Here is a 21,989-nt window from a genome sequence, read left to right on the forward strand (position 1 = left end):
GTACAGTGAAGGCACCTATGATCTCAATAGGCAGGGAGTTCCAAAGTGTAGGTGCTGTGACACTCAACAATTGCAGACTGGGTATTATGTGAAACCCGAAGTGGTGTCGGGTTGCCATACGTCCAGATTTTCCCAGAGACGTCCTCTTTCTCAGGCCTAAAAATTCTATGGGACTGTGCTTTGGGGGACTGAACTCCAGCTTCCCTGAACCTGGATTGGCTGCAGAGGCAGGTACCTGGCCTGACATGGCTGGCTGTATTGAACCTGAACCTGTTAGACTGCTGGACCACTCGCTAGCATTTGCTTTTGGGACTGTGTACATCAGTGGGACTGGTTGCCAGGTACGCTGGGGTTCAGGGCATGCCAGAATGCAGTCCTGAAGTGTGTGAAATCCTGTGGCAAGGCTTTACAGGTCCAGGAATGGTTGAAGCTGTCAAACTATCTGCATTAAGTCAAAGGCACTTCTAGCCACAGAGACTACCTGAGCTTCCAGTGACAGAGCTGGATGCAGAAGCACCCCAAACTGCAAACGTGCTCCTTCAGGGTCAGTGCATCCTGGGTAGGCAAGATACCATGGTCGATGATGCTGAATGCTGATGAGAAAGTAAGAAGCAGGAGCAAGGTTGCACTCCAATAGTCCCGCTCTCTGCATCAGGGTGACCAAGGCCAATTCAGTTCCATGGCCAGGCTGGATTGGAATGGATCTAAACAGCAGAACAGTGCCCATTTTAGGTTAGGATCCTACTAATTCCTCCTTAGATCTCACATGACTTCACTAGGTTTACTCTGAATAGGACTAATGTTGGCTACAACCTATTATGCTGAAATGACCTCATGAGAAGGATCTGTTCTCTTGTCTTCTATAAAGCAACCTGCACACTAATGGTGATGTCCATGTATAAATACAGAGAGACACACACTTTCTAGACCTGTGTTTCCCAAACCTGGGTCTCCAGCTGTTTTTGGACTACAACTTCCATCATCCCTAGCTAGCAAGACCAGTGACCAAGGATGATGGGAATTGTATCCCCAAAACAGCTGGAGACCCAAGTCTGGGAAACACTCTTCTAGACTAAGCAGGGATGAGCAATATCTGTGTCCCTGAAGATGATTTTGGACTTCAGCTCCCATGAGCCCCAGCCAGCATGGCCAAGAGCGATGGGAGTTGTAGTCCATCAACATCTGGAGGGCCACAAGTTCCCCATCCCTGCCCTCTTCATATCTCTGTCTATTTCTCTATATAAACATATGAGTGCAAATTTAATAAATAATAAAGTTTGGAATATTAATTTCCTTAGAAATGAAGTCCATTTCCCCTATCTAACTTGCTCCCCATTGCAACCTCCTTTGATTTATTGATGAGCAGCTCTTTGTTGTCATATGGGTGTTTTGCATCATGGGCAGAGGTGGAGTCAGGGTGATACTGTCATTCTAATTTGTCCACCAGACCTTTTGCCCTATGACAAATATGTGTCGAAGCTCTTTCATCGCCTACATAAAGGATCAACTGGTTGACACGGCAGGAGGAGCTGCCATAACCACAGCCTTTGCTTTGCCCACAGCAAAGTGGAAGGATGTCCTTTGGCAGGTTCATAGCATCTGCTCTTGTTATAGTTTGCATCTATCCAGCCTTGTTTCTGGTCTCCACTGTCATCCACTTTGCCCAAGCTGTCTTGCCTCCTGGAATTGACCAGCCATTAAAGCTCCATCTTTGTCATATTATATTCATCTCCTTGTTCCCTCTGGTAAGTTTTCCTTAATTCTGAGTACTCAGAAGCTCTTAATCTCAGATTTATAGGTTCAAGCCCCGCGTTGGGCAAAAGATTCCTGCACTCCTAAGCCTATTGCGGAATGGTATTATAGCCTCCAGGGTCAGGGAAAGTCTACCCGTGCCTATTAACTATTTGAGAACATTAGCAGGGTAGGGTTGAACTAGATGTACTCTTGGTCTGAACTGGAATGGGAGGGACTGTCAATTTTGTTTTCTCACCTTTCCAATCTTAACTTCACTCTACTTTTGCCTCAGTTTCTGGTGCATGTTTGCTTGTTCTTTTTAGAAATGTTTTCAAAAAAACTTCATGTATATTTTTGAGCTCATTTGCTCATTCTTAGTGTCAGTGAAGTTAATCCTCTTTATTCAAAGAAGCAAAATCCGAGACCTGGGAGAAGAAAGGATCGAAGAAGATTGGAAGAAATTCAAGACTTATCTACAGAAATATTGTGATTTAGTGGAATATTAAGAAGGATGCTTGGTTATAAATAATTGGCCATCACTAAATTGGATTAGAATTTGATGATAAGAGAGATTAAGAGAAATAAAATTTGTAGGAGAACTATTATATGGTATTCAAATAAGTGGTTATAAAATTGAAAATAAGATGATAATTTGCTTGATAAAAATTTATTAATGATGTAAGTGGGAGCGGGAGATGTGAGGAAGCCTAAAGATGTTATGAAATCTTGTAAAAACAAAATAATGTTGTTTATTATTTCTGTATTTCTTTTATTAAAAACTCCAATAAATATTTATATAAAAAAAAATATTCAAAGAAGCAAAATAGCTCAGGAGGCCAAGTGAGCACAGCAACTCTTCCCCAAAGAGTTGTTGTGAGGACTGAAGGTCCCTGCCTTCCCACAGATCCCTAAGTCTCTTCCCCCACCCAGGTCCTTCTCAAGCAATCTGAGACTCCATTGCCTTATCTGTCTCTGCTCTGCTCTCTTCATACCTCTTCTGGTCCTGGGAAACCAGGGGAGAGGGAAGCTGATTGCAGCAGGAGGGGAAGACTCACTGTCTTCTTCAGCAGCCTGCTTGGCCTCCCTCCCTTGTAGCCTTTGCTTCTACCTCTGCTTCTGGACTCTTCCTGCTCACCAAACCCTGTTACCTCTTCAGCTCCCGACACCTCTTCTGCTCCCTCTTCTCCCTCTGACCACGTATTGTGGTCCCACTACAACTCTCCAGAACAAGATAGAGGACCGGATGAACCAGCGAGCTAGTCTTCTTGTGTCCTTACCTGTCACCTTACCTGTTTAGTACAACCCCTATCATCTGCAACCTTCAGCCATGCTGGCTGCAACTGATCTGAGTTGAAATCCTGCCACTGGCTCCCCAAATTTGATTTGTATAATGGAAATGAAAGGGAGGGCAAGTTGATGGCAAAACACAAACAGGATTCTGCTTGTTTCAGTTTTCCATTTATTGCAACTCTTTTTTATGCTTTATTGGTTGAAAACTTTATAATGGAAATATGCAATAGATGTTACAGGCAAAATGAGAAATACAAATAAACAATTATTCATTCTTTAACTAATATTTGCTTTTGTAGATTTGACAAGACCTCCAATCTTCCCCTTGCATTCCCAAATTAAGTTCCTTAAATACACACTTAAACTTTACTTTCTCTATGTTATTTGACTTACTATAAATTTTATTTTATAAAATTAACCTAGTTACACATCAAAGCTAAATCAAGACCTGCCAATTGATTTTTTGAGTGTTCTTTTACATATACTCTGTATGTATCCCACTCTCGGATACATTTTTCATCTGTAACATCTCTTAACCTTTCTGATCTCACCAGCTCAGCGTACTCTCTTATTTTGTTTTGCCATTCTAATTTAGATGGAATCTCTCCCTTCCATCCTTTTGCAGTTAGCATACTAGCAGCAACTATAACATACATAAAGACTCTCCTGAACTTTTTGGAGATTTCATTACCCATAATTTCTAGCAGGAAGGATTCAGGTTTATTAGGGAAGGAGCATTTGAACATTTTCTTGAGCTCATTATAAATCATTTCCCAAAATTGTCTGATCTTTTTACAGTTCCACCACATGTGGATCCATGTGCCTTCAGCCTCCCTGCATTTCCAGCAAGCATTTGTCTTAGATCTGAACATTTTGGCAAGCTTAACAGGCATTAGATGCCACCTGGAAAGCATTTTCATGCAATTTTCTTTTAAATCATAAAAGGGTAAAGGTAAAGGGACCCCTGACCATTAGGTCCAGTCGTGGCTGACTCTGGGGTTGCGGCGCTCATCTTGCTTTATTGGCCGAGGGAGCCAGCTTACAGCTTCCGGGTCATGTGGCCAGCATGACTAAGCCGCTTCTGGTGAACCAGAGCAGTGCACGGAAACACCATTTACCTTCCTGTCAGAGCGGTACCTATTTATCTACTTGCACTTTGACGTGCTTTCAAACTGCTAGGTTGGCAGGAGCAGGGACTGAGCAACGGGAGCTCACCCTGTCGTGGGGATTTGAACCGCCAACCTTCTGATCGGCAAGTCCTAGGCTCTGTGGTTTAACCCACAGCGCCACCTGCATGTTAAATCATAACATGCTGTAATTTTGATGTCTTCCTTCCAGAGTCTCTCCCAACTTTCCATGTAGATGTTGCAGCAGCGGCAGTTCCATTTATTGCAACTCTATAGTCATCAGACCTTCTCAAACAAATAGTTCACATCTTTTTTTTTTCTTTTTGCAAACAGGGAGCAATTGGGAAGAAACTGGGACTGTTCTCTGTTTTGGATCTTTTGAGACTTGTAGCAAATGGATTCCCACTCTCCCCGGATGCATCCCTTCTAATTCAGAACCAGCAGTTTGACGAGGTGCCGGTCAGGGTTTATCAGCCTAAGAAAACAACTACTGGGAAAAGGAAAGCTTTTGTTTTTATTCATGGAGGGTCTGGTGTCTTTGGAAGTCCTGGTAAGAAAAAAAGGCTTCTTTAGATGACGACTGAGCAAACAAAATTACAGAGTGTTCTTTTTAGGTCAAAACGAAAATGAAACCCCATCAGTGCTGTGCTACATTTTTGGGTGATTTAGTTTTTTCAGTTGGGGGGGGGGGGAGCTGCAGAGGTGTGCTGAAAAAGTTGCGACCTACCCTTAAGGTTCAACTCTTTCTTTCTCTCCACTGGAGGTTTTAAAACAGAGGTTGGATGGCCGTCTGTCAGGGATTCTTTAGCTGTGATTCCAGCTTTGCAGGGGGTTGAACTAAGTGATCCTTGGGATCCCTTCCCGCTCTGTGATTCTATGATTCATTCACACCCTGCATATTCTGCTTGTCTGCCCTGCTTTTGTAGAAGCATATTACTTCTCGACTGCCTATCACTAACCCACACACCCTCTCCTTAGGCCACATCTTTCCCTTGCTCTGCTCCATGCTCTCCTCAAATATACAGGGATAGCTCACTCAGTAGAGCATGAGACTCTTAATCTCAAGGTCACGGGTTCACGTCCCATGTTGGGCAAAAGATTCCTGCAGTGGGTTGGACTAGATGACACTCATGGTCCCTTCCAACTGCACAGTTCCATGATCCTAAGTGTCCTGAACTGTGATGAAGCTTCCTGCTTGACTATCTCCATGGACCTCCAAGTCTAACTCTGGCTGTAAGATCTTTGTCCATTTCTCCACCTAATTTGTTCGTTTAGTTGGTTGTTGGATGTTTGCATCAGGCCCTCCCCACCACCCTTAGCATCTGCCCTCTAATAATAATTATTATTATCATAATATTTATTTATTTATTTATTTATTTACACATACATACATACATACCCGTCTGGCTGGGTTTACCCAGCCACTCTGGGCAGCTTCCAACAAAGATTAAACATACATTAAAACATGAGGCATTAAAAAGTTCCCTAAACAGGGCTGCCTCCTAGAAAGTTTCCTAAGAGGGAATCTAGGACCTGGGCTGAGAATAAAAGATCCCCACCCCACCCCTCGCTTTAGGACATCACCTGGGCATCTCTCTGAAAACTCTTTAAGGGGATATAGTTGGTTTGATTGACTTTGTATGTATTGAACTGTCTCACTTTTAGAGGGCTACGAAAGATTATTGCGGCATATTGCCAAGGAATGTGGAGTGGTGGTTGTAGCTGTTAGGTAAGTGCCATTTCCATCTTGCCATTGCTCCCTGATTATGCTCTTAAAACCCAAGGCATTGCAGCACCTGTGGCGAAACACCCATTGCTGCACCTGCGATGGGGATGCAAGCTGCTAAAGGAGTCTCCCCTGCTCTCCTCAGCAATAGGGGAAGCGTTCCAGAGAGATCTGTTGCTAGTCCCCCTAGAGACAAGGGAGACCAGCGGCAAAGCTGCGTGCAGGAATGGGTTTGCTGCCCCTTCAGGGTTGCCACCTGAGGCAGCCATCTCACCCAGCCTCATGTGTAGGTTGACTCTGGTGAGGTGGCCGATCAGATGTCTGTGGGAACCAGCAAGAAGGATTTGAGGATATAAAAGCACTCTGGCCTTCTGTGGGTCTTCCAGCAAGTCCTATTCAGAAGCATTGCTACGTCCAACTATGGAAGCAGAGTGGAGACATCTTGGAGAGTAGCCCTCAATAGCCCCCTCCTCTATTAATTTGTGCAATCTTCTTTTAAAGCCATCCAAGATGGTGGCCATCACTGCCTCCTGTGGGATAGCATTCCGTAGATTAACTATGCACTGCGTGAAGAGCCCTTCCAACATTCAGCTTCATTGAATGTCTACGAGTTCTAGCGTCACAAGAGAGGGAGAAAAACCTTTCTCCATGTTTTACCTCTTACCTTGTAAGAGCCAGCTGTGACCATCAAACTTGCTCTCTAGCCTGTCTTCATCTCCCTCCTCACACCAAGGTTTTCTATTTCATAGCTTAAAAATGGAACATGTGTGCCTTCGCCAGACCTTACTAGGGATGCGGGTGGCGCTGTGGTCCAAACCACTGAGCCTCTTGGGCTTGCCAATCGGAAGGCCGGCAGTTTGAATCCTCTTGACAGAGTGAGCTCCTGTTGCTCTATCCCAGTTCCTGTCAACCTAGCAGTTTGAAAGCACACCAGTGCAAGTAAATAAATAAGTACCGCTCCGGCGGGAAGGTAAAGGGCGTTTCCGTACGCTCTGGTTTCCGTCACAGTGTTCTGTTGCTCCAGAAGCAGTTTAGTTGTGCTGGACGCATTACCCCAAAGGCTGTCTGTGGACAAACGCCAGCTCCCTCGGCCTGAAAGCAGAGATGGGCGCCGCACCCCATAGTCACCGTTGATTGGACTTAACCGTCCAGGGGTACTTTACCTCCCCCCCCTTTACTGGGTTCATGGTATGTTTTCTGAACCAGGATGTTTATTTAAAAGAGAGACCAAATGTTTCTGAGTACTCAAGATCACCTCCATGCCCGTGGCTGCACTGCTCTTGGAGGATCAGCCCCTAGTTCTAATTTCAGTACCTCTACCACCAATTGAAAGGGACGCGGGTGGCGCTGTGGGTTAAACCACAGAGCCTAGGACTTGCCGATCAGAAGGTCGGCGGTTCGAATCCCCGCAACGGGGTGAGCTCCCATTGCTCGGTCCCTGCTCCTGCCAACCTAGCAGTTCGAAAGCACGTCAAAGTGCAAGTAGATAAATAGGTACCACTCCGGCGGGAAGGTAAACGGCATTCCCGTGCGCAACTCTGGTTCGCCAGAAGCGGCTTAGTCATTCTGGCCACATGACCCAGAAGCTGTATGCCGGCTCCCTCGGCCAATAAAGCGAGATGAGCGCCATAACCCCAGAGTCAGCCAGGACTGGATCTAATGGTCAGGGGTCCCTTTACCTGTACCACCAATTGAAAACAGGATAATAATTCTTCTGCACATATGATAAGATGCAATGACTCCCCTTTTTCTCTCTCCAGGTATGGGCTTGGTCCAGAGAACCCTTACCCAAACCAGTATGCCGAATGTCTCAGGGCCCTTGTGTACTTCATGAGGAATGTTGCTGATTATCATGTGGACTCCTCCCGTATTATTGTTGGGGGGGACAGCTGTGGGGCCAATTTTGCCACCCGGCTTTGCCAGTTGCTGGTGGACAGAAAAGATCTCCCCAAGGTTCATGCCCAGATGTTGATTTATCCAGCACTGCAGGGAATGGACTTCAACCTGCCTTCCTATCAGCAGAACAGCCAGGTGCCTATCTTGTTCAGGCAGATGGTGGGCCATTATATATGCCTTTACCTGAATAAGAATACTTGCCTTGCGAATGATGTCCTGGAAGGCTGCCATGTTCCTGAGCATATCAGACTGAAGTACCAGAAATGGGTAAATGGAGACCTCATTCCTGAAGAATTCAAAGTCAGAGGCTACAAACTGCAAGACCCCAAAATATATAAATTTAAACCTAAGGTGTATGAAGAAATGAAACAACTATTGGAGTTGACGTTTTCACCACTTTTTGCTGAAGATGCTGTCATCTGCAAGCTTCCACAGACATACATTTTGACCTGTGAGTTTGATGTGCTTAGGGATGACGGGCTTCTGTACAAGAAGCGGTTAGAGGACAATGGTGTGTCTGTAAAATGGGTCCATCTTGCAAATGGCTTTCATGCGGTGGCCGTTTGTTTCGGCTATGGGTATCTGTCATTTCCGACAGCAGATCAGATTGCGGAAAGTGTAGTGGAATTTGTCAAATCTTTATAGGGCAAAGGGACAAGGAAACAAATTGTCTTGTCCCACGCTCTCCTGAAATGTTGAGCCCACATTACATCTCTAAAGAAATGGTGTTGGCTAAGGCCCCCTGCCACTCACCAAAAAAAAACCCTAAACAAATGGTGTAGTACAAATGGTTGTATCCAATTAAATCCAACACAGAGTAGACCTATTGAGATGAATGTACCTAAGTTAGTCATGCTCACCAATTTCAGTGTGTCTACTCCGAGTAGGGCTATCATAATAGAAACCAAATTGTTGGCATACATCTGTCTCGGGAGACAATGGAAGAGTGTGCCTTTGATTGTGAGGTCAAACTGTTGGAAGGTCGCAGTGCCTGCTGTGGCTGTAGGGACCGATGCAGGAGGGACATGTTTTGTTGCATCTGGGCCAGATGGAGGCATCCGGTTGTGCTGCTGTAGATACACCATGGTGTTTCTTCTCTCTGAGCTCCTCCCAGGGAACATTCATCCTCTGGTCACTGCTATGGACACAACCTGACTCCAGGCACTGTCTCCAGGCACTGTCTGTCTCCAGGCACTGTGGTTGTCTGCAAGGGATTATCACACGGCTGGGTTGATGTAGCCAACCTTCACAACTTTGTTTGGGACTCTGTCCTGCCATGTGATACCCCAAATCCTCCTGAGACAGTGCATGTGGAAGGTGGTGTGGCATTGCTTGACTCACTTCCATAAAGCAGCATGCTCAACACACAAGCGATCCTGTATACCTGAAAGAGCATCTCCACTCCCATCATTCAGCCCGGACACTGAGATCCAGCGCTGAGGGCCTTCTGGCAGTTCCCTCACTGTGAGAAATGAGGTTACAGGGACCCAGACAGAGAGCTTTCTCAGTAGTGGCTCCCACCCTGTGGAACACCCTCCCTTCAGATGTCAAGGAAATAAGCAGCTATCTTATCGTTAAAAGACATCTGAAGGCAGCCCTGTTTAGGGAAGTTTTTAATATTTAATGCTTCATTGTTTTTAACACTCGATTGGGAGCCTCCCAGAGTGGCTGGGGAAACTCAGCCAAATGGGCGTGATATAAATAAATTATTATTATTATTATTATTATTATTATTATTATTATTATTATTATTATTATATCTTGGTAGACCTTCATCTTGATATTGGATGTTAGTATCATATTCTCCCATACCCTTTTGGAGAGGTGAGTCATTGCCATAATTGCCTTGCCAATATGCTTGTCCAGTTCAACATCGATGGAGAGGTTGCTGGTTATGGTGGAACCCAGGTAGACAAATTTGTCTGCCATCTTGCCTACTCTGAGCTAACATAATAGAAACCAAACAACGCATTATTTATTCAGGGACAAAACAGGGATTTCTTTCACCTAGGTCAAAGACTCAGATCAGCACTATCCCATGTGTGATTGCATGCACATGTACACACACACACAGCTCAACAAGTTTGTTCTTGAAGGGCATAAAAAGTAGGCAATATGATATTTGAATACACACAATTTTTATTGGTTTCCAACATAATTTAAGCCACAAAATATCCAACAGGATATTTGGGGGGTGAATAGGAGTCGCAGGGGAGGGTGCCTGAGAAGGGAAGACAGGGCAGAAGAGAAGCCCAGACAGTAAAATAGTTGGGAGGCTGAGAGCAGCTATGGCGCCTTCTGAAGGCTTCACCCCGGGCAAAATTCCTGGCTAAAATGCCCTTAGTTATGCCACCGATTTATTTCTTTAACATATTCCTATCCGCCTTTCTCCCAAAGTGGGATTCAAGGAAGCTTCCAACATATGAAAAACATTATAAAATACAAAGCAATAAAAACAAGCTAGTTATAAGCAATAATTAAAATAATGTACATAAAGAACACATTTAGAACCAGCAATCAAATTATAACTTGGCCTGACAGCAGCCTGGCAGTTAGCATTGTCTGCTCCTTAGTTTCCAAAGGCTTCTTGGAACAAGAAGGATAAGCCTGCCAGCAGAAGGATAACGATGAACAAACCGGTCTAAGAGCATTTCGGGGAGGGAATTCTGCAACACAGGAGCGGACTCAGAAAAAGCTTTCCTTTGTGTCACCACCCACTGTGCCTCTGATGTTGACTGGGCTAAAAAAGGTGATCACCTGGGAATCTTTAAGGTAGCATGGGATAAGCTATTCATCCATCAGTCCTAAGCCTGCCTTGAGCATCTGAGCCTACCTGCAAACGCTAATGTATAATCCAGTGGTTCTCAAAGTGTGGTGTGGCAAGAGAGGATGTCAGGAATAATAATAGCAACAATAATTTATTATTTATACCCCGCCCATCTGGCTGGGTTTCCCCAGCCACTTTGGGCGGCTTACAACAAAATATTAAAATACAATAGTCTGTTAAACATTAAAAGCTTCCCTGAACAGAACTGCCTTCAGATGTCTTCTAAAAGTCTGGTAGTTGTTTTTCTCTTTGACATCTGGTGGGAGGGCGTTGCACAGGGCGAGTGCCACTACCGAGAAGACCCTCTGCTTCGTCCCCTGTAACTTGGCTTCTCGCAGTGAGGGAACCGCCAGAAGGCCCTCGGTGCTGGACCTCAGTGTCCGGGCAGAAGAAGGGGGGGTGAAGAACGATCAAATAAACATTTAAATATTTCAGTGTAGTATAGTGTAGTATCAAAATAATTTTGTTTAGCTGAAGAATATGGAGAGATGCTGTATCTTTTCGAAATCAAACACTGCTAGGAGATTTTTCTTTTTGTTTCCAGGATATTTCTAACCAATAAAAAGATTGGTTTTGCATGAGCAAATTCTTATTCTGAAAGTGCGACCAACAGAAAAATGTTTGAGGACCACTGGTATAATCCTTTCATTCCTGCATTACAGGGACTTGGACTAGATGACTCTCAGGGTCTGCAATTCTGTGAACCTTTCTGCTTTCAGACAACAGTGTGAAGAAACAAATGCCTGCCTTTGCGAATTAAATTAAATTAGTTGCACCATTGTTTGGGAAACATATGTGGGACTAGCATTGGGAAATGCAATTTAAACCAGTGATTAATAGGATGAGTAAGATTGCTACTTTGTGGGAACTGTGGGTTCTTAACTGCTGCAACAAATGCAGCAAATGAATGGACTAATTTGCTTGTATATCAATAAACTCTTTATAATTCTTTAAACTGATCTTTTATCTTGCTTGATTTTATTTATTTGTTTGTTTGTTTCCTGCTTTTTGTCTGGGATAGCTCAGTCAGTAGGGCATGAGACTTCATCTCAGGGTCACAGAATCGAGCCCCACGCTGGGCAAACGATTCCTGCATTACGGGAGGTTGGACTAGATGACCTTGGTGGTCCCTTCCGACTCAATGATTGTAAAATAATCCCAAAGTGGGTTACAGTAAAGCAAAACGGGCCATATCCAATTCAGTCCTACTCAAACTGGACCTATCACAATTACTCAAATGTGTTAAGCCAACGTGTATTTTCAAGTGTTATGGATGCGGGTGGTGCTGTGGGTTAAACCACAGAGCCTAGGACTTGCTGATCAGAAGGTCGGCGGTTCGAATCCCCGTGACGGGGTGAGCTTCCGTTGCTCAGTCCCTGCTCCTGCCAACCTAGCAGCTCAAAGTGCAAGTAGATAAATAGGTATCACTCCGGCGGGAAGGTAAACGGTATTTCCGTGCGCTGCTCTGGTTCGCCAGAAGCGGCTTAGTCATGCTGGCCACATGACCCGGAAGCTGTACGCTGGCTCCCTCGGCCAATAAAGCGAGATGAGCACCGCAACCCCAGAGTCAGCCACGACTATACCTAATGGTCAGGGGTCCCTTTAGCTTTACTATTTTCAAGTGTTATTTTCTTCTTTGGATAATGTACATTTTTAACTACTGGTTTTCTTTATCTTTTTTTTAAAAATGTTTTTATTAACAATTTCAACATAACAAATTATCAAAACATATCATATTCATTATTTTCCCCCTTTTCCCCACCCTCCTTCAAACTGCCTTGCCTCCCATGACTTCCCTCAGCTTCTCTCTCTGATTTCTCAACACAGATTATTCTCTGCATGTTATAAAATTATACATATCCTTACTGTTATCAACCAATAAATTTGTGTATGTTTATTCAAAACCTGCCAAGGAGTCCAATTCATTTTGTTGTCTTTTTAGATAAATTGTAAAAAGCTCCCATTCTTCCTTAAAGTCGCAATTGTCCTTGTCCCACAATTTGTATGTCAATTTAGCCAGCTCTGAGTAGCTCATCAATTTTTCTTGCCACTGTTCTTTCATTGGGATTTCCTCATTCTTCCATCCTTGTGCTATCAAGACTCTTGCCGCTGTTGTCGCATACATAAATAAGTTCTTTGTTTTTCTTGGCAGGTCTTGTCCTACAATCCCTAACAGATTCTGGGGTTTTTTTTACAAATGCCGTTTTAAACATTTTTTCCCAACTCAAACTACTGGTTTTCTTCATATTTGGAATCAGCTTGCTTTTAGCTTCTTGTGAGATATAATTTCCAAGTGTATTTTATGCTAAATGTAAAATATGCTTAGTGGTTTCAACAATCAAGCATGGTACAAATCTTGTTAAATAGATAGCTGAACTTAAGTTACATGTGCCCATTCCTTTCAGTGGGTTGAAAGCATTTCTCTATAAGCAGGCCTTTGGGTAGTTAACATTCAATGGCCTTTTGAAATGCGGGGGGGGGGGGGTGAGGAGGAGAGAGAAGGATATTGGGGTTTTTTCTGAATAATTTTTTATTAACCGACCAATCACATCAAATCAAACCAAATTACATAAATTCCAAATTACACAGCCGAATTTTAAATTTTTGTTGGGGGTACCCATATTTCATGTTCTGAAGGGGATCCAATCAACTTCTTGCTTCTTGCTGCTGTTTTAATGTCCACAAATCTAACCTTATGATGTTCACAGTACTATCCAGTCCTTTCTTATTGTTTTTCCACATCTCTTGTTGTTATTTTCATATATTTTTCCTTCCTCTTTGTGATCCTGCGTGGATATTATTTTTTTTATCCAGTAGCCATATCCAGACGTTTTCCATATAACATCACTTCCATACATCAAAACAGTCTTAGTGTCATTATTCTTCACCAATCTGCCTCTGTTCTCAAAACCTTTGAGGAGATTCACCAGGAATGCAGTCTGAAAACAAGTCCGTTCTGTCCTCCCGGCTATAAATCCTTTGGCAAGATGGTGACTCCGAATTAATTGCTGCACCATTCTAATGAGGAGGGGTTCTTGTAAATCACATAGAAGGAAAGTAAAAAAGGTCCCCCCCCCCCATTCAGTCCCGTTGTCAAACATACCCAGCCTTTGGTGTATCTTCATCGTAAAATATTCCTGTTTCTCCAACCCGTTGTCTTCTTTCGCAGAGGTCACTTAAATTAGTAGACTTCACTCCCCTTCTTCACTTGAAATATGTGCATTTGCTTATTTTGTAATTAATTATTCCAAATTGCTGCAGCTAGTGCGCGATCAGAAACAGCGTTCGGGAGAGCCGAGGTCGACACGGGGGCATTCTGCCTATGGCCCTCACCCCCTTCTTTCGAATTAGGGGGTGATTTATGGGCACAGCAGGCAAGGGCAGTGTTCCCCATTTCCTTGGGGCAACAAGGGAGGCTGCCTACTCCCATAACAGCCTCTTAATTACCCCGTGTGGGTCGGAGAGATGGTATTGTCGGCCATCTTCCAATGCACCCCTAGTGCACCCCCCCCCCCGATATTGGTTTATTTTAGTTTTAGTTTTATTATGTATTTTGTGTTCTCGTTTTGTATTTTTATGTTGTGAACCACCCAGTGACCTTCAGATGAAGGTAGACATACACATCATAATCATAATCACAAACACAATCATAATCATATACAGTGGTACCTCGGGTTAAGTACTTAATTCGTTCCGCAGGTCTGTACTTAACCTGAAACTGTACTTAACCTGAAGCACCACTTTAGCTAATGGGGCCTCCTGCTGCCACCACACCGCCGGAGCACGATTTCTGTTCTCATCCTGAAGCAAAGTTCTTAACCCGAAGTACTATTTCTGGGTTAGCGGAGGCTGTAACCTGAAGCATATGTAACCTGAAGCATCTGTACCCCGAGGTACCACTGTAGATGATTTAATGCTCAGGTCTGTGTGACAGAACAATGCACCTCCAAACTTGGCAGCTAGTAAAAGTGTGCATGGTCAAACAGCCAGTTTGCCCTGTGCAGAGCTTCCTGTATACAGTGGTATCGGGTTAAGTACTTAATTTGTTCCAGAGGTCCGTACTTAACCTGAAACTGTACTTAACCTGAAGCACCACTTTAGCTAATGGGGCATCCTGCTGCTGTTGCGCCACCGGAGCACAATTTCTGTTCTCATCCTGAAGCAAAGTTCTTAACCTGAAGCACTATTTCTGGGTTAGCGGAGTCTGTAACCTGAAGCGTATGTAACCTGAAGCGTATGTAACCTGAGGTACTACTATATGAGAAAGTCTGGAGACACAGAAATATTTGCCACTAGGTGCCGCCAAAGAACTAACAAAAGTTAAGCATGCTCCTTATATTCCGCCTACAAGCAAGCACGTGTGGGAACTACATTCTCATATTCAGGAAATGCAGAAATACAACACATGAATGGAGCCTGTGTTAATGACCACCTGGGGTCTACTCCCTCTCCTTTTCCACTGCCCTCCACAAGTTGGAGGACAACTGTTTGTAACTTATTGACACTCCCTTAGTGTTAAGGACGTGGAGATTTGGGGACTTCCCTTGCATCAACATGACCTGTCCAGTTCCTTAGGCAGTTAGCTTCCATTCTTGCAGAAGGTCTTTGAGGCTCCTCTGAATAAAGGTCTCTTTATAAACCTATTCCTCATTCTTAGTGCCTGTTATTGGCCCCATGAGCATTGCATGGTGTCAGAAGGTGGAGAATAAGGGTTGCATTAACCGGCAGCCAGTTTCTGGTTGAAGGGCTACAAAGAGAAGATAAGAAGCTGCAGCCGCCGTGCCCAGTGGCAGTAATAAAGCAGTCATAGATACTATCAGGTCTTTGCAAACATGGAAATATTGTAGCCTTGCAAGGGCTATTGGACATAACTGGAAGAAGCCTGGACAAAGGTTTGAACTGCACCTGGCAGCAAAATGGTTAAGATCATATCCTTCATGTGGTGGCTCTAAACATCTATCAAAAGGTCTATCAAAACTGAGACCAGCAAATATCAAAGTTACTGGTTATTGTGCAACACATATTCCAATACTGGAGAGATGCATTGCAAGCACAAAAATGCCACATACAACTTGTTCCTTATTGTACTGAAGAAAGTGATACCCATCCTAGGTCCAGCAGCCTGTGGAAAATTAAATGTGGAAAAACATGTATTTGCATTGCAGGACCATACTGAGCAAGGGTATGAGATTCTTATAGCTGAATACCAGGACTTGTTTGTTGGTTAGGCTGCTTGCCAGGTGAACACTCCAACCAGATTAATAAGGCATTGCCCTCCAGTTGCCCAGCCATGCAGGAAAGTGCTATTTGCTCTTCAAGACAAAACTACAAACTGAGATGGTTGTTGTTGTTGTTAAAATTTGTATACCGCCCTTCATCCATAGAGCTCAGGGCAGTTCACAGGGTAAGAGGACTTGGAAGTAATTAAGAAAATAAATGAACCAACTGGCTGGTTGAGTCTTGTGGGAAAAGCATAATGGCCACGTGGGTATATGCTTAGATTCAAGAGATCTCAACAAGGCAATTGTAAGAGAACTCTTTGAACTGCCAACTTGAGGGGAGATAATGATGCAGTTTGCAAATGCACTTTTTAAAAAATGCAAACTGGGTGCCATTTCAGGATCCTGGCAACTGAAGTTAACAGCTCATAATTATGGGCAGATTTTTATTATTGCCATTTGCATTTGCACCCAAAGTCTATCATAAAACCATACATATTCTCTATGAGCACATCACTGGGGTGGCTATCTTTGTGGAGGCCATTATCATTTGGAGTGCAACTAAGGAAGAGCATGATCAACAGCTCTAGGTAAAGGTAAGGGGACCCCTGACCATTAGGTCCAGTTGTGACCGACTCTGGGGTTGCAGCGCTCATCTCTCTTTATTGGCCGAGGGAGCCGGTGTACAGCTTCCGAGTCATGTGACCAGCATGACTAAGCTGCTTCTGGCAAAGCAGAGCAGCGCATGGAAACACCATTTACCTTCCTGCCAGAGCGGTACCTATTTATCTACTTGCACTTTGACATGCTTTCGAACTGCTAGGTTGGCAGGATCAGGGACAGAGCAACGGGAGCTCACCCCGTCGCGGGGATTCAAACCGCCGACCTTCTGATCAGCAAGTCCTAGGCTTTGTGGTTTAACCCACAGCGCCACCCACGTCCCTGCAGCTAAGTGCAACTAAGGAAGAGCATGATCAACAGCTCTAGCAAGTCCTCAATACTGCAAGAGCCTGAACCCTCAAGCTGAACAGGGATAAACGTATTTTTGGTGTTAGAAAATTTGATATTTATAGGAGCCGTTTTTTCTGATGAAGTTGTGAAACAAGCACAAATAATATAAAGGTTATAAACAAGATGCATGTGTGTAGAGGACATTTGCCATTACTTACTACAATGTCCACTATATGCAGACCCAGGAAATCGATTCATAAAACCCATTTTCACAAAGGAAGCAAATCTAACCAGGGTGGGGTGGTTCAAATGGCTCTATGACTTATAAGGTGGCTCTCTATGCCCTGGCAGCTAGGAAGATTAGGAAGACAGAACTGGCTCTGCCATGCTCAACATTCAAAGAAGTATGTTCAAAGATTTTAGGGGGCAGAGATTACCTTGGGCGGAAATACCCCTAATTTATCCACAGCAGCAAAACTTCTTTTGCAGCTTCTGGAAGTGAAAAATGAATGGTGCTGGGATGAGGAACAGAAGGCTTCCAGGAATGTTTTGAAGCAACACCATAGAAGACAGCTGGTGTTAAAGTTTACTAACCAACTAGACTTATCCAGATTTCAGCAGCTGTCTCACAGTCTAGCTTGGGTGCTATGCTCTTACAAAAATATTGGCATATGATGTTTGGCAACCAGTAGCATATGTCTCAAGGTCCCTCGCTGATGCTGAAACTCAATATGCACAGATTGAGAAAACGCTACTTAGTATATTGTTTTCCTGTGAAAGATTTACTGGATATATATTAATGCCCAGCGACTCTGGAAACAGATCACAATTCTCTCACAGCTGTCTTCCACAATCCCTTGAATACTGTCCACTACAGATCCAACAAATGATGCTCAAGCTGCAGAAGTATCACTTAGAGGTGACTTGCACAGCTGGGGGAAAATTGCTCACTGCAGGCGCACTTCCAAGAGAAGAAGAGTTTGGATTTAATACCCCGCTTTATCACTACCCGAAGGAGTCTCAAAGTGGCTAACATTCTCCTTTCCCTTCCTCCCCCACAACAAACACTCTGTGAGGTGAGTGGGGCTCAGAGACTTCAGAGAAGTGTGACTGGCCCAAGGTCACCCAGCAGCTGCATGTGGAGGAGCGGAGACGCAAACCTGGTTCCCCAGATTACGAGACTCTTAACCACTACACCACACTGGCTGTGCCTTCCACTGAACTAGTAGAAAACAAGAGGCAGGAATGGGAGCTCGTGTAGATATGTTTATTGCTTCCCTTCCTGTGGCAAATGAAAAATTATAACAACTCAATGAGGACACTGATAAAGACCCATCACAGTAGATCCGGAAACATGTGTGATTTGAGATTCCTCAAATTGTGGGCATGAACTCACAGTGATAGATGACATTGTCTTCAATCGAAACTAAGTGGTGATAACCTTTGTAAAGAAATGTTACAACTAATCCGTGAGAGTCATTGTGGCATTAGGAGGTGCATGAGAGGTGATGTATTAGCCTAGGTTTAAGAAGGAAATAGCAGCCATTGTAGGAGGTGGTTCCACCTGCTTAAAGTGTAACTCACAGCAACAAGCAGAGCTAGATGATGAATTGGGCCTACTAGACGATAGGAACTGATTTATTCTCATGGCATTCCAAGGACTACCTGATGGTCACAGATCTCTCCAGAAATATGCACACTGCAAAGTACCAGCACTTAATCAGTGATTGCCAGACAACCAGATGCATGCCCTCCGACATTTCTCCAAAGAAAATAGGAATGTCCTATTCCATAATAATTCCACTCTGGGTGACTTCCAACGTATATAAAAACATAATAAAACATTAAACATAAAAAAATTCCTTATACAGGGCTGCTTTCAGATGTCTTCTAAATGTTGTGTAGTTACTTATCTCCTTGTCTAGGGGGTTGTATAACTCCATACCCTCCAGTGAAAATAGAGACATCCTACCATACCATCCAACATTTCTCTGATGAAAATAGGGATGTCCTAAGGCGAAGGACCCTGATGTTGGGAAAGACTGAGGGCACAAGGAGAAGGGGATGACAGAGGATGAGATGGTTGGACAGGGTTCTCTAAGCTACCAGCATGAGTTTGACCAAACTGTGGGAGGCAGTGGAAGACAGAAGTGCCTGGCGTGCTCTGGTCCATGGGGGTCACGAAGAGTAGGACACGACTAAACAACAACAACAAGGCAAAGAGGAACATTCCAATATCAAATAAGAAACCAGGACAGCTTTTGTAAATCCAAGAGTGACCCTGGAAAATAAGGACACTTGGTGGGTCTGCAGTTGCTTTCTTGACAGCATGAAAGCAATATATCAGCTCTATGCGCAATATTAGCTCTGTGCTTCTGTAGTGAGGAAGAAGAGCAGAAAAAAACACACATCTGGCAACCAATGCACCCCTTTGATTTCAAATAGTACATGGGTACAAATGTATACTTGATTCTGACCAAACTAAACCCCCCTAGAGCACAATATATATCAGGAGGCTTAGTCTGGTCAGAACTGAGTAAAATGGTTCCTTTGTTGTCAACTGGCTTGGCTCCCAAACAAACTGGCTCCTGAACGTAGCAAACCCAGAAGTGAGTGTTCCAGTTTGTGAACGTTTTTTGGAAGCCAAACATCTGACGTGGCTTCCATGGCTTCCATGTAGGAAGCTCCTGCAGCCAATCAGAAGCTGCACCTTGGTTTTTTAACAGCCCCAGGAGTTGAATGGATTAAGTTCGACAACCAAATTTCCACTGTATACACTTTTAGAGTTAACACTAAATACATTACTTCTGGTAAATGAACCACCATTGCTTCTAGAGCAATGCTAGAGCAAAGTGAACATTTGTGTCCTGGGCTTCTTAGACTCGTCTACCCATGTACCATTTGAAACCAAAAGGGCACATTGGTTGCCAGATGTGAAATATGCAGTATACTGCCTCCGATAGTAAAAGTAGTACACTTGTCCAGTAGGCGGCAGTCATTGTCGCTACTAGCCACTCATCCTATCACTTATTTCCCCTTTATCTTTCCTTTTCTCCCCATCAGCCCATTGCTTTAATTTTTGTATGACTGTATTTTTTTCATTGACGGAATAGGCTTGTTTTGTTTTGGTTTGTTTTCAAAGAAAATCTGTGGATCCTTATTATTAACAGGCTGTTGAAGGATGATTGCTCAAACTATACAGATATAGAAGGAAAGGTTTGATAAGAGAATATACGGATACTGAAGACTGGAGGAGGATCCCAGAGGATCAACTGTAGGGGGAGCTCTTTGTGCTGCACCAAGGTCCAACTTGGACCCTGAAGTCCAAGGCTCAGATGGTGTGGGCCTCCCAGATGCATCAGGTAGGACACTGTGGGAAGCAGGATGCCTGTGTAGTTTGGTCTTTGATGTTATTAAGCAGGGTAGCTCTTGGACTCATAAGTCATCTGCACTAAGCCTTTGAGAAAATGCCCTTAGGTGGCTCCTTGAACAGTTGCATAATTGGAAGCTAAACCTGCTGGGGCTCATTTGGAGGTGATTGATGGCGGATGTGCATTGTATTCTTCCAGTCACTCCCAACATCCCTGCAATGTCACTGAAATGCAAGTATATTCTGGCATCACAAAGATTATAAACACTAATATTAATTATTACAATTTTATGAATGCAGGAATCATGTTTCAGATAAGTCCCGAGGCAACCTGCAAGCATGCAATAAAAACAACGTAAATAAGTTTAAGAATAGTATGAACAAAATCTAAGATTGGCTTTAAAAAACAACACAAAGAAACACTCAAGGCAGAGACCTAATCTCTCTACAAGTATTACTGCTCCCACAGCAGGCAGTAATTGGCGTTTGGATGAAAATGTTCCAGAGGTCCTGTCAAACACCATTAATAATTTTTAAAACTCTCTCTCTCTCTCTCTCTCTCTCTCTCTCTCTCTCTCTCTCTCTCACTCACACACACACACACACACACACACACACACACACACACACACACCACACTGATGGAAAAGATAAATGATCTACATTTGTTTCTAGAAAGATCAGATAGTGGATCTCGAGAAGGATGCTGTTCCATTAGGGTTGTCAGGTCATGATTATCCTGAGAATTCAAGGCCTAAACCTGAAACCTGGGAGTTGCTGTGGGCAACAGAGGCAGCAGAACCTAACTCCTGCTGCCGCTCTTCACATATTCTGCTCACTTCTGCCACGCTGCACTAGATGTACAGTCAGACTCATAACCCCATCCTCCCTTTGAGCCTAGCTCAGTTCTTTTCCTTTCTCTGCACTCCCTCTGAGCCCTGGAGTCAGAGGTTAATTGGGAAAAGGGAGGAGAGCAGACTCCCTGGAGTATCTATGCAATAATTTGCAGAGGCGGAGGTTAATTGGGAAAGAGAGTCTATGCAGTAATCTGCAGTTGACGCCTGCCAGGCTGAAGCTACATGCACAGTCTACTTTTTTTTTTTTAATGGCATTATCATCCACTTGGAGAGTCAAGCCCTCCACCTGTGACCTGGAAAGGGACAGGCGAATTTTGAGACTTCAGCTCAGTCCTGGAGGTCTGGCAACCCTATGTTCCATGAAACAGAGGAATGGGAGTGGTTGTGGCGTGGACTTTTTCTATTTAAGGGACTGTGTTACAAGCATATGCTTTTGGGGACCACAGTCCACTTTCTCAGATGCATGGGATGCCATCCTAAATTGGCAAGTATATGAATGTGGCCCTCTTGGCTTCTCTGTGTGGCCCTTCGAACTCTCTCCAGACCACACATCTCACCAGCTCTGTTCCAGGTCCTCCATGAGTGACTAAACTATGTCTCTGTGGAAATTCCTCTTCCATTTGTTTGTTTGTTTTTTGTCCTTTGCCCTAACATCAGAGGGCGGTTTACAGCATAAAATGTAATATTATCTTCTCAAACAAGGTTGCAAGTCCTTGCCTTTTCCCATAATCTAAATTACCCCTGGAGCTGGTTCTAGCTCAGTTCATGCCAAAAAGGCAGGCATAAACTGCTGTTAGCTCCAAGAGGGTGGAGAGATTGCAGCAGGGCAGCTCAAACTCTAATTTGGACCCAAAACATGAAAACAAAGAGGTGCATGCTCTGCTGGGTGCTATAAAACTTGAGGGATCTAGAGGAGCCTTCCTCAGAGGCAACATTAGACACAGATCCCCTACCGTGTACTTCAGCCACATAAATCTAGGTGGTGGTTTACT

At 43.9% G+C, this 21,989-nt stretch overlaps 1 protein-coding gene and 1 long non-coding RNA gene across 3 annotated transcripts in view; one reads left to right on the forward strand and one right to left on the reverse strand.

Annotated features, from left to right (window-relative positions):
* LOC309377024 overlaps positions 1 to 21,989 on the reverse strand; it is a 78,414-nt gene that overhangs the window by 22,864 nt on the left and 33,561 nt on the right. The window lies entirely within an intron of this gene.
* LOC309376854 (arylacetamide deacetylase-like 4) lies at positions 1,466 to 11,559 on the forward strand. 2 transcript variants are annotated; one of them, XM_081923757.1, is made up of 4 exons: positions 1,466 to 1,588; positions 4,485 to 4,701; positions 5,817 to 5,880; positions 7,638 to 11,559. In XM_081923757.1, exons 1-4 carry the CDS (start codon positions 1,469 to 1,471, stop codon positions 8,416 to 8,418), a joined length of 1,182 nt encoding a protein of 393 aa, XP_081779883.1. In that variant the 5' UTR covers positions 1,466 to 1,468; the 3' UTR covers positions 8,419 to 11,559. The 2 variants fall into 2 exon arrangements, with proteins under 2 accessions (XP_081779883.1, XP_081779882.1); XM_081923756.1 differs by having other exon boundaries at positions 1,499 to 1,745.

Source organism: Podarcis melisellensis, assembly GCF_964234715.1.
Source record: "Podarcis melisellensis genome assembly, chromosome: 8".
NCBI lineage: Eukaryota > Metazoa > Chordata > Lepidosauria > Squamata > Lacertidae > Podarcis > Podarcis melisellensis.